General features: G+C 36.5%; 1 protein-coding gene across 12 annotated transcripts in view; it reads left to right on the forward strand.

Moving 5' to 3' along the window:
• Upf2 (UPF2 regulator of nonsense mediated mRNA decay) overlaps nucleotides 1-13,043 on the forward strand; it is a 122,634-nt gene that overhangs the window by 53,295 nt on the left and 56,296 nt on the right. For all 12 annotated transcript variants that reach the window (XM_076572766.1, XM_076572769.1, XM_076572767.1 and 9 more), the window contains one exon: nucleotides 10,925-11,033. In XM_076572766.1, the coding sequence (XP_076428881.1) occupies nucleotides 10,925-11,033 (109 nt within the window). The remainder of the gene's footprint in view (nucleotides 1-10,924; nucleotides 11,034-13,043) is intronic.

Below are 13,043 nucleotides of genomic sequence, written 5' to 3' on the forward strand. Positions count from 1 at the left end.
ATCTCCTTTATTCATTTTTATAAGGCTGCATGCAGTGTTTCTCTTCATGGATGTATCATATTTAACCATTCCAGGCTTTCCAGCCCTTTCCTGTTATTGACAAAACTATATTTGTACTTCCTTTTTCTCTTATTTGTATTAGCCAGTGGCTTATCAGTTTTGTGTTTTTTTTTCCTATGAAAACTTCCCCTAGCTTTTAGATTTATCATTAATTCTATTGTTTTCTATTCATTTTTGGCTTTTATTTTTATTTATTTCCTTCTTTGGGATTATTTCATTTATTTTGTTTCTTTTCTGTTAACTTCATATATATCTTGGCCTTTGAGTGTGGATCTAGCTGTTCTATAGTTTTTACATATGGTGACTTAATGTTTTCTAGAAATTCTGCATCTTTCTATGATACATGTATAATTTGGCTTGTCTCTGAAGAAGATGGTCTGGTCCCTAGTGATGCTAGAATTATAAGCACCCACCAGTCTCTTGTTATTCTAATTCTCAGTCTCCTCATTCCCATAAATTCAGAAACTTCTTTATCCCTTGAATAAGAGAGATAACTGGAGCCCTCAGGTGGTTAGGTGTCGGGGTTGGAAGAAGTGGAGGAAGAACACAAGAGTGGGGCTTAGTATAAGCTGGTTAGACTATTCTGGGCTAAGAATTGTTGGGGGTAACTCTTTGAGCTATCTGGATCCTATAAGGTTGGCTTGAACTCTCTTGAAAGAGCAAGGAAATTCTTTTTATCTGTGTAGAATCCTGACTTCCTTAGCCATCCATGCATATATCTTCTTTGGGCCTCCTGCTTTAAAATGCTCCTCCTTCTTATTCCTTTTGTTCAACCTCCTCCCAAAGAGGAGGTATCTGGCCGAATGTCTATTCTCTGCTATATCTGGGATTCCTTTCATCTAACTGACCTGGCCAAAAGTATGCTAGCAAAACCAAAATAGATTGTTTAGTAGTTGTTTTACTGACTATGACCATGAGTCCGTAAGTTATATGTGGGATCATGGTAGCCGTTTTATCTAGTCTATACAGTTTGTTGAGGAAAATGCTGAACTCTTAAGTACTTTTATCCTTCTTTTCCCTCTTTAAATAAGAACTTAGGGGACTGGAGAGATGGCTCAGCAGTTAAGAGCATTGGCTGCTCTTCAGGAGTACCTAGGCTCAATTCCTAGCACCCACATAGCAGCTCACAGATGTCTGTAACTCCAGTTCCAGGAGATTCTCAGACATACTCAGAGATCCTCACACAGACATAAATGCAGGCAAAACACCAATCAATGCTCATGAAATAAAAATAAATTAATTATTAAAAGATTAAAAATATGGCTGACAACCATTAAAAAAAAACTTTGTAGAGAAGTAATTCACTGAAGTATATGATTTGGGGTTGTAAGGATATGCAACCACTGCAATTCATTTAAAACATTTTTGTGTTCTAAAAGGAATACTTAAGACCATAGCAGTTTCTTCTCTGACTCCTTCTGCAGCTCTAAGGAACCACAAGTCTGCTCTGTTGGTATGGTTCTGTCTGTACTGGACATTTCTTTTAAGTAGAATCGTACAGTACATGACCCCTTATGCCTGACTTTCCTTTAGCATAGTGTTTTCAAGATATACAGATTTCCTAGCAGGGACCTGCGCTTCATCCTTTCTGTAAAGTAGTGTCCCATTGTTTTTCAGCAACCACATTTTGTCTTTTTATTAGTTGATGTTATTAATTTGGTTATTTGTACTTTTTTAACTATTAAGAATAATACATTTTTTGATTGTTTGTATAGGATTGGTGTAGACATCTGTTTTGGTTCTTGGGTATATACCTAGGAGTAGAATTACTGAATCATACAATAACTCCATTATTTATTAGTCATTTTAAGTAATTGCCATATATTTTCACAATGGCTGTGCTGTCTTATATCCCCACCTGCAATGTGAGAGATGTAGTTTCCTTAAATTTTTTAAAATTTATTTTTTTTTAAGTTGGTTAGTTTACTTATTATTAGTGTGTATGTACACGTGACTAAGTCACTGCACTCATGGAACAGTTTTGAGGAGCTAGTTCTCTTCTACCACATGGGGATGGAACTCAGGTTATCAGGCTTGGTGCCAAGCTCCTTCACTCAATGAGCCATCTCACCAGCCGGAACCTAGTTTCTCTATGTTTTTTGCCCACAGTTGTTACAATCAGTTTTTACATTGCAGCCAAACTAGTGACTATGAAGTGAACCTCAGTGTGTGTGTGTGTGTGTGTGTGTGTGTGAATCTTTCGTTTCTTGAGATGAGGACTTGCTGTTGACCATTGCTAGTCTTGAGCTCATGGGGCATCAAGAGGTCTACTTCCCTTAGCCTTCTAAGTTCTGAGGACACAGATGCAGAACACCATAGCAGCACTTATTATGGTTTGGGTGGTAATATTGCCTGATGGCTAGTGATGTGTTTTTTTGTTTTTTTTTTTTCCATAAGCTTGTTGGCCATTTATTTACCTTTGGAACAATGTCAATTCGACATACACACTTCATTTTTTGTCTTTTTGTTTTGTTTTTCTTTTGAGGTAGGGCCTTTTGTAGCTCAGGCTGTTCTAGAACTTGCTAGGTAGCCAAGAATTATCTTGGCTTCTTACCTGGACATGTGCCACCATACCTGGTTTTATACAGAACTGGGAATTAAACCTTGAGCTTCATGCTTGCTAGACAAGTACTTTACCAAGAGATCTATATATAGCCCTCACCCTTCTAATTGTATTTGTCTTTTTAATGATACTCAGAGTACCTACCTTCCCCTCATCAGATACCTAATTTGCAAATTTTGAATGTTTTGTTGTTGTTACTATTTTTTGAGTTGTTTTTGTATTTTCTTGATGTAATGTGTAGGACAAAAAAAAATTAAATTTAATATAGTCCATTTTTTACAATTCTCCCCACCTCATCTCCCCCGCCCCATACAGGGTTTTTTTTATGTGCCCTGACTGTCCACCTGCCTCTACCTCCCAAGTGCTGAGATTAAAGGAGTGCGCTACCACTGCCTCATTTTTTTACAATTCTTAAAAGTGTGAGCTGAAACAAGATTTAACTTTCAGTTTTGTTTGTCAGATTATGGTAAAAGCTTTTCTACGGGCTGCTGGTGTAGCTCTTACCGTATTATTTTGAAAGACTCCTCAGAAATGAAACTTAGGAATTTTCTTAGACATTTGCATACCATTTTATAGTTAATTTGTAATAGCCATGCCACATAGAGAATTGAAGCTTTACATGAAGTATTTAATCTTTAAATATACTATGTGTCTACCACGCAGGTCAAATTATGCAACATTTTCATCATTCTGAAGGCCATTTACCTAAGCTAGATTTTGAGTTTAAAGTGAGAATTAGGGAAAGTACCTTAAAAATCTTTTTCCTTATTTTAATTACTGCTATACTGTATGTTTCTTTTAGTGACTTTAAATCCACATGGAGTTAGTTGCAAGTATTGAGAGGCAGATGTGAAGAATATCCTTAGAGTGATGTAAATACAACACTCTTCACATGTAAAATTCACACTGGATTCTAGAGTAGGTGTTTAGTTTTGTTTTGTGCGACAGGGTTTCTCTGGCTGTCTTGGACCTCACTCTGTAACCAGGCTGGCCTCAAACTTACAGGGAGCCGCCTGTCTTGCCTCACAAGTGCTGGGATTAAAGGTCCAGCTGGTTTTTGATGTTTTTTGTGAGATTTTTCAAATTGGGTTTTCTCCCTCACTAAATTTAAAATGGAAACAATCAGAGAATTTTTTTGATTTGGTTTTGCTTTCTCCTTTTACTCTATTAGTATGCTATACCACATGGTGGCACTGTTTTATTTAGAATATCAGGACTGTAAGAAAAAAAATGAACAACTTACTTGGATTTTAGAGAAAGGGATTCTAGTCTTTATTTTATTTTGCCACTTTTGAATAATATCCTACTTTAGTATTATTTTCTAATTGTGTGTGTGTGTGTGTGTGTGTGTGTGTGTGTGTGTGAGAGAGAGAGAGAGAGAGAGAGAGAGAGAGAGAGAGAGAGAGAGAGAGAGAGAGAGAGAGAGAAAGAGAGAGAGAGAGAGAGAGAGAGAGTGTCTCCGTGTCCCAGCCAGGCCACAGCATATATGGAAGGTATAATAGGACAACTTGTGAGAGTTTTGTCCATTCTTCCACCTGGGTCCCTAGGATCAAACTTAAGTTGTCAGACTTGGTGACAAGTGCCTTTTCCCACTAAGCCATCTTGTCAGCCCCTATTGTAATATTTCCCAAGCTGAAATTTTTTGTTGTTTTTGTTTTGTAGTGTTGGGAATCAAATCTGGGGTTTTAGTCATGGTAAGAAGATTCTCAGCAACTTGGAGCCCCTCCAGTTTTTGTTTGTTTTGTTGTTTTGGTTTTGGTTTTTCAACACAGGGTTTCTCTGTGTAACCTTGGCTGTCATGGAACTCCGTCTTTAGACCACGATGGCCTCAAACTCATAGACATCTGCCTGCCTCTGCTGGGATTAAAGACATGCGCCACTGCCGCCACCCTCTGGCGCGGCACCCCTCCAGTTTTTAAATTGAACTATAGCAGTATTCTTTCATATTCAGTTTTTTCCAAGGCAGTTTTGAGAAGAGATAAAATTAATAGCTTCCAACAGTTAAAAAAAAATTGCAATTTTTTAAAAAGAGGTAAGTTGAAGCAAGAGGTTTGTGAGCTGGAAGCTAGTCAGGCCTAGGAAGGTAGCAAGTTTAAGGCCAGCTATATAGTAAGGCTCTACCTTCAAGAGAAGAAAGAAGAGGAAGAAAGAGTATTTATTTGAAAAGGCTAATTCATTAGTAGATTAAAATGCCTGAAAAACTTTCTCCTCAGGAACAAGTATGTGTGAATTTCTGGTATTTGTATTTCTTGAGCTTAGTGACTGAATGGTGATCATTAACTGCAATAGTATATGTAGGTTTGTGATTATTGGAAGTACAAGTGAGGTTTTATTGTTTTAGGAGATTTTATTTGTTTGTTTTTGTTTTTTTATGAAAGAATTTCTCTGAGATACAGCTCTGGCTGTCCTATAACTCACTTTGTGGAACCAGGCTGGCCTCGAACTTACTGAACTCTGCTTGACTCTGCCTCCCAAGTGCTGGGACTAAAGGTATGTGCCACCACCACCTGGAAGGAGAGTTGTTTTTAAGTCATTTACGATTAACTATTAAAAATAATCAGTATCAGAAGATTATAGAATTCAGCTTTGAAAAGAAGGATCTAAGTTATTTCCCATTTACTTTTCAGAAAATTCAAATTAGATGGACTGTTAGATGGACTGTGTCTATGACTTTATTAGATGAACTGTCTTGCTTTTAGATTTTGTTGCACTGTATTGACGTGTAAAAATTTACTCTTGGTGAGGCCTAGTGGCATGGGACTACAATCCCTGATGTTTCAGAGAGTGAATGAAGCAAAAGAACCTCAAGTTCAGGGCCAACTGATCTTGAGAAAGTTTGGTTATCCTTTTCAACTTAGTCAGACCTTTTCTCTAGAAGCAAAGTGAGGTCAGGATGTTTGCCTAGAACAAATGAGGTCCAAGATTCAAATTCCTGTTGTGGATGAATGAGGGAAGGAGAGAACAGAGAGGAGGGAAGGAGGGAGAGAGGAAGAAAGGGAAAAAAGGAAGTGTGCTCCATAAGTTAATTAATAAAAGGAAGTGTGCTCCATAAGTTAATTAAAATACCTCATTTTGTAGTTCAATAATTTTAAAATGGTTGATGCTATGTTTTGCATTTTAGCCCTTTACGCTTGTATTTATTCTTAGGAAGGAAGGACAGAGCGTTCTTACGTGTTCTGTGTTGTCCACAGAATGATTTATGATAGCCATGCTTGCTCTTTTGAATTAATGAGTTATTAGACAAAAATAAAAGAATAGCTAGCAAGTGGTAGATTTATAGAAACAGTAGATAAATAGCAAAATGTCTTCAAATCAGGCCGAGACAGCTAGAGTAGCCTCACTTGAAGTAATCCTGCTTGAGTCTGGGATAGGAGTCTGCTTTCAATAAGCTTAGTCAGCACGTCACAGTTTACTAATATCTGTACAATACAGTGAACCATGACTGTCAGTGAGCAAGTAATTCACTATCTTATTTCCAGTGAAGGAATTTTATTTTATAAAGTAATGAATGACACAGAACTGAAGCTACTGAAGCAGGGTAAACTTTAGTATAAGCTATCCATTTTATAGGAATAGAACTCTGAGAAAATGGAATAATTTGCTGCTACATGAAACAAAAGTTAGGATAACTAACTACCTGGAATAGTTTAAACGATGAACTGTTCTTGAATCCCTAAGCCATTTAAAAAATCCTCAATATAGCCAAAAACACTTATTGTGTGATTAATCTGCCAATCTGTGTCTGAACAGATAACACAAACTGCTCACTTTAAGATGAATAAATGGGAGCACTTTTGTTTGGACCAGGAAAAAGCCTTCAAGTAGATTTAGCTAATTGGAGAAAGAAGAAAGCATACATGTACTGCTGGCTATTCTTAGTTGCCTACTTGACTGCATCTGCAATTAACTAAACCAAAATGGCTGGACACTTTATGAGGGATTTTTTTTCTTAATTAAATCATTTATGGTGGGAAGATACAACTTTAATGCAGATCTTTTGAGGTAGGAAGATCCACCTTTAATGTGAGATAAATTCAAGAAAAATTCTTAGAAAAATCCAGGTAGATAATACAGAAAAAAAGATATTAAAGCCATATATATATCAGACTATGATATGTTTGCAATATTTAAGAGCCACTTGAGGACTAGGGAGATGGTTCAGTGGGTAAAAAGCTATTGCTGTATAAGGATGAGGCCTGAGCTTGAATCTTATTTTAAAAAAAGGGTGACAATTATTTAATATGGTGGGGCAATATGCATTTTAGAGAATATGTTAAAAGTGCACTTGAATGAAATTTGTTTATAGAACACATGAGCATAACACATAAAATATATAACCTTTGTTCCAATAACCACTTTTGAATGTTGGCAAACCACCTCCATGGTAAGTGGCAAGAAGATAAAAATAACTTAGCAAATAAGTAATTTATATATGAAGTTAAAAGATTCTTTTGTTTTTTAATTTTTTATGTATAGATATTTTGCCTACATACATGTCTGTGTAACACAGAGGCCAGACGAGGGTGTCAGATCCCCTGGGACTGGAGTTACAGATGGTTATGAGCCACCATATGGGTGCTGGAAATTGAACTCAGGTCCCCTAGAAGAGCACCCAGTGCTCTTAACCATGGTGCCATCTCTCTAGCCCCTAGTATTTTTGTTGTTGTTGTTTGTTTTTTGTTTTGTTTGTTTTTTGTTTTCTTATTTTGAAACAATCTCTGTGTGTGTGTTGTCTTATCTGGCCTGGAGCTTACTATGTAGACCAGCTTGGCTTCAAATTCATGGGCAGTCTTTCTCTCTCTGTCTCTCAAGTACTAGGGCTATGGACATGTGCCATCACACTTGACTAAAATTCCATTTTAAAAATGATTACAGGATAAAAGGTGGAGGGGGGCATCAGAGAGAAAGGCGGATTTACAAATTCACTGGGATATTCAGATGGCTTTTACTGAAGTGGCTTGGATGCAGTGATGGAATAGAGTACAAGTGTTGGGGAAAGTATATTCTACTTAAAAGGAAGGAAAAATGCCAAGGATTTGAGTGAGATTGATGAATGCTAGCATGCAGGGAGAACAGAAGGCTTGTCAGGTTGGCCCTAGAGTCACAGAAAGCTATTTGCAGTGCCTTAGCTAGGTTTTTCTGACTTCTAGCTTATTGCTCTTTGTTATTCTACAGCCTCAGCTCTTGAATCTCTGATCTGTGCTTATGATGTCAGGAAAGCAAGTGATCTAAGGCATTGGCTTAAATTCCTATATTTGAATGTATCCATGGATTATTTTTTAGACTTATTTATGTATATGAGTAGGTTTTTGCCCAACATATATGTGTTTGTACCATGTGTGCCTGGTACCCTGAAAAGTTAGACGTGAGTGTTGGATTTTCTGGAGCTAGATTGTGAGCCTGGACTCTGGGCCTCTGGAAGAGCAGCCAGTGCTCTTAAGCACTGAGCCATCTCTCCAGCACCCCTGACAATTGATTATTAATTGAAATAGAACATTTGCTGTTAAAATGAGTATAGAAAACAAAGAACCTAGTATTTTAAAGTAATTTATACTTTGCAGGTTAGTATAAGTCCATCTGTTAATACAAGAAAATAAAGAGTTTATTTCAGGCTTTTAAAAAATTATATATTTCAGCCAGGCAGTGGTGGCACACGCCTTTAATTTTAGCACTTGGGAGGCAGAGCCAGGCAGATCTCGGTGAGTTCAAGGCCAGCCTGGTCTACAAAACAAGATCCAGGACAGGCATCGAAGCTACACAGAGAAACCCTGTCTCAAAACAAACAAACAAACAAACAAACAAAAAACACTAAAAAACAAAAATAAATAAATAAAATTATATATTTCATATATATGTAAGTATGTGTGTATATATGTGCCTGAGTGTGTGTGTATGTGTATATACTGTTTCTGTGCATGAGCCATTGGAAGTCAGAAGAGAGAGTTAGATCCTTTGGAACTGGAGTTACAGGTGATTGTGAGCTACTATGTGGGTGCTGAGAACCAAACCTGGATCCTTTGCAAGGACAGTAAGCATTCTTAACTACAGAGCCATCTCTCCAGTCCTCCAGGATTTTTTTTTCTTTTATTTAAAAACACTAGCAATACCCAGGAAATCTTAAAGGAATACCTTAGTTTTGTAATATCAAGAAGTGATGTGGCCCACATCATGTCCATTTTGTATCTCAGATGCTTAACTTTCAACAGATAAACCTTTAAAATATTTTAAATAAATATCTAAAATTTGATTATAAATGTTAGGGTTCAAAACACTTTCAAATTTTACTTTTAAAAGTATTGATTTTTAGCTTGGCAATGAGCACTTGGGAGGCAGAGGCAGGTGGATCTCTGAGTTCGAGGCTAACCTGGTCTACAGAACGAGTTCCAGGACAGCCAGGACTACACAGAGAAACTCTGTTTCAAAAACAAAACAAAAATAGGAGTTTTAGCCGGGCGGTGGTGGCACATGCCTTTAATCCCAGCACTCGGGAGGCAGAGGCAGGCGGATCTCTGTGAGTTCGAGGCCAGCCTGGGCTACCAAGTGAGTCCCAGGAAAGGCACAAAGCTACACAGAGAAACCCTGTCTAGAAAAATCAAAAAAAAAAAAAAAAAAGAGCTTTAAATTTTATTTAAGACATGAGTCGATAGCTGCCATAGTCTTCCATCTATCTTGTTATTTCTGAGTTGGTGACTATAATTGCCATCTCAGAGAGAAGGGTTATTACTATTAACAAGTTGAATAATACATATGTGTGTGTGTGTATATTATAATTAGGACTAGTCTTACTACATTAGTAATTTTTTTAACTTTTAAGTTTTCTTTGAAAACAGTTTAAACTACACTCATTTAAATGTGCAACAGTGTTTGTGTGAAGATTAGAGAACAGCTTGGAGAAATTGGTTTTTTCCTTCATGTAGGTTGAATTCAGGTCTCCTGGCTTGGCAGCAACTACCTTGTTAAGCCACTGAGCCATCTCTCTGGCTTTCAGGTTTTGGTGTTTTCATTTACAAAAGTATTTGCCTAACTTAAGGATAGTTAGGCAAATAAAAAAATCTTCCCTTTTTATAATGGTAGAAATTCTGATGTTAAGGGATAGTCTATCACTCATGAAAAGGTTTTGTTTAAAAACAAAATGTTAAAACACAAATGAATGTTTTAAAAGAAGTTATAGAAGTCAGAGAAGAAAACCAAGTTTTTAAGATTTTAGCTATGAATTTACTTTTCCTTCCTTAACGCCATATCTCCTTTACCTTCCTTGTCTCAGGGTCAATCTAATTCTAATTGCACATCTAATTTGTAGCCTGCTATGACAGGTATACCTTTAGTAATAATGACCTATTTTCCTACACCAGTCAGTCATACAAGCACATATTTGGGGATAGTTAAGAACTGTAGGATTATTTGTTTGTCTGGTAAGAGCTTCCAGCTGGCACAGTTTCCATCTGCTCTTTGTAGTGTTTAGCTTCCCTGTCTGCATTGCTGGCCCTATTGCTGCCAGCATAGCTGCGTTTGTTTCTCCTTATGGCTTCTCATCTCTGGCCTGTGCGATCCACTGAGTGCTGAATAGCTAAATAATCAAATCATGTAACATAATAGCTGTGATAGGAATGGAAAATAAATTGTAGTTTGTGTGTTGATTCCAGTTAGCAGTAATTGCCTGGAGTATTGGATTAAATAAGATGAATTCTGGAGCTGCAGCCACATTTGATGGGACAGAGTGCTCTGTCAGTGGAGTGAGGTGACAGCATGAATGCCACATACTGCCATTGGGTAGAGTAAGATCTTACACGAGGATCTGAATGGGTTTGGTCGATGAACAGAGGTTATTTGCATCTTTTGATATTATGTTAATATCTTAGGTACTTTTTGGTTCTTGGTTACTTTCTTACTTCAGGAATTGGTATTTCCAAATGACTTACCCCTGGATAAATGAAGGAAGTAGTTTGAAAGGATTCTGACTTGCAGTATTTAAGTTGCCTTTAGGTTTGTAAATAATCTGTTACTGGGTAATTATATAATTAAAAATTTAAGCCATGTCAGAATGCATTTTCTTCACAAAGCATTTCATGTATCAAAATTACATACCTAATCAAAATACAGACTAAAAAATGCCAGGTTATTAATACACTTTTACAAGGCTTACTGAATTTTCAGAAACTTTATAATGGCAATGAATTGGCATGTATGAATGGTTAGCTTTTTAAAAATTATTTACTATGTGAGTAAATCTGAGAAAGTTTAAGTTTTAAATGAATTCTGGTATGTCTTTCCTTTTACACATATCACATATAACTTTTGCAGGTTGGATTTGCTACCATTTTATGCAAGATTGGTTGCTACATTGCATCCCTGCATGTCTGATGTAGCAGAGGATCTTTGTTCCATGCTGAGGGGGGATTTCAGATTTCATGTATGTATTTAAGCGTTTATTTTGTAATATGTATATATTCTAGTAAGTTGAGTGAGGGTTCTTTGGTTGAACATAATAATTTTGTTGATAAGTGTACTTTTGAAATTGATAGTGGCATAGTAGTTGAGAATTTATGGAATTTAAAATTTTTAAAGTGTAGGTGTACTTAACAACGCTTAAAGTTGATAATGCTGCTTCAGAGAGGAGGGGAGCTGTTATTTTGTCCTCTCATTATAGGTATTGTATTTTTTCTTTTTACCAATTAAAAATCATTCTTCAAGGTCAAGACACAGGCCTTATTGTTGACCCCAGAAAAAAAGAGAATTAGCCCCAAAGAAAGTTGGATATGCTCCCTCACAGGTGTCTGTTGAGGTGCTGAGTTCCAAAAGTGGGAAGTATAATAGCTTTCATAAATCCTAAGATATCAGTGAATTCTTCTGTTGCTGTGTTTTATTGATTCTTGAAGAATTTTATCTTGGATACTGTTAAGTTCTTTAAACAACTCTCCGGTAAATCCCAGAGATCTCTTAGCAGGCAGCTTCCCTTCCTTTCCACTTCTACAAACCTGAACAGACTGTATTAGTAGTTCTCCTGTGCCTTAGTTACCCAGTCACCTTATGGAAGTGATATGATTGGTGGGTGAAATGACACTGCTCGAGACTGGTAGACTTGGAAACAACTGAAGTTTAGATGTCACCATAGCCATTGAAAGTTATATTACAAAACTCTACAGTAAGTTGTTGGGAATGTCAGTAAAACTATTGTTTACTGTGTTCAGTAAACACTAATGTACTCAGGATTTACAAGTCAGTAGTATTGCTGAGCACTCAAAAAAGCTTAGATGATTCCTGAGGTCAGGAACCTCACTCTATAGCTCACAAATAAGATGTAAATATAAAAGCAAGAGTCAAAAAATAAATTATGATTATGTACTTGCAAAATGGCTTATTGGGGAGTTCAGAGCAAGAAATTCATGAAGGACAGATTGATCTCTAATTACTTCTTCTTTACTGTGTTTATTTATTACTATCTTTGTGATTAAGATTTTCCTGGACCATGTTTTGCTTAAATGTGTTTTAGATTTTCATAGGCAATAGTGAGCCAGGTAAGGTTTCTATATTTAGAGAACTTGGGAAACACTGGGCTTATTAAAGCTTAACAGTTTTGTTTTGTCTTATTATAAAACTTATCAAAACTTCATGAGGGTAATTGTGCTCTGTAAATGTACTAGAGGAGTATGAGTATATAGCCCATAAAGAACACACTTTGATAAATGCTGCTACTTCAGGAATAGATACAGCAGAAGTCATATTCTTGGTGATATAATTGATCCCTTGTACCAATGAGGATCTATTATACCAGTGAGCACTATGAAAGTGCTATATCAATTATATGCTTCAATCTCTCAGCCAAACCCTAAATTAAGCAAATTGTTGGAGTAAGTATGATTAGTGCATTTGGTGAAAAATGTACAATTAAGGGTATTCTATACATGCATACTTCTCTTACCCTGAAAATTGAAGTAGAAGTTGAAGACATTGGCATACTTTATACTGCTGCAATCTTGGGAACCCACTGTTCTCAGAATAGAAAAGAAGGTAGTTGAAGTAATTGATTACTTTCTGTCTCTCCCAGGACCTCTCCTTCCTAACTTCCTAATCTGCAAACTCTACCTAACTTATTTCTGTTAGGCTTTATATGTGTTTAATGTACAACTATTATCAAATGAAAACAAAGTAACAGCTACAACACCCATCTTAAATTTCTTCCTTATTTTGAGAAAGGGACTCATGTATCCCAGGCTGGCCTCCAGTTTACTGTGTAGTGGGGGATGACCTTGAACTTCAGATCCTCTAGCCTCTACTGGGATTATAGGCATGTGCCACCACATCCTGTTGTTTTGTTTGTTTGGTTGGTTTTTTGTTTGTTTGTTTGTTTGTTTGTTTGTTTTCCTTTTTATTGGGATTTTTTTAAGATACAATTTTTTTCTTAAAACCATCATAGCAATAT

Source organism: Peromyscus maniculatus, chromosome 5, assembly GCF_049852395.1.
Source record: "Peromyscus maniculatus bairdii isolate BWxNUB_F1_BW_parent chromosome 5, HU_Pman_BW_mat_3.1, whole genome shotgun sequence".
Classification (NCBI taxonomy): domain Eukaryota; kingdom Metazoa; phylum Chordata; class Mammalia; order Rodentia; family Cricetidae; genus Peromyscus; species Peromyscus maniculatus.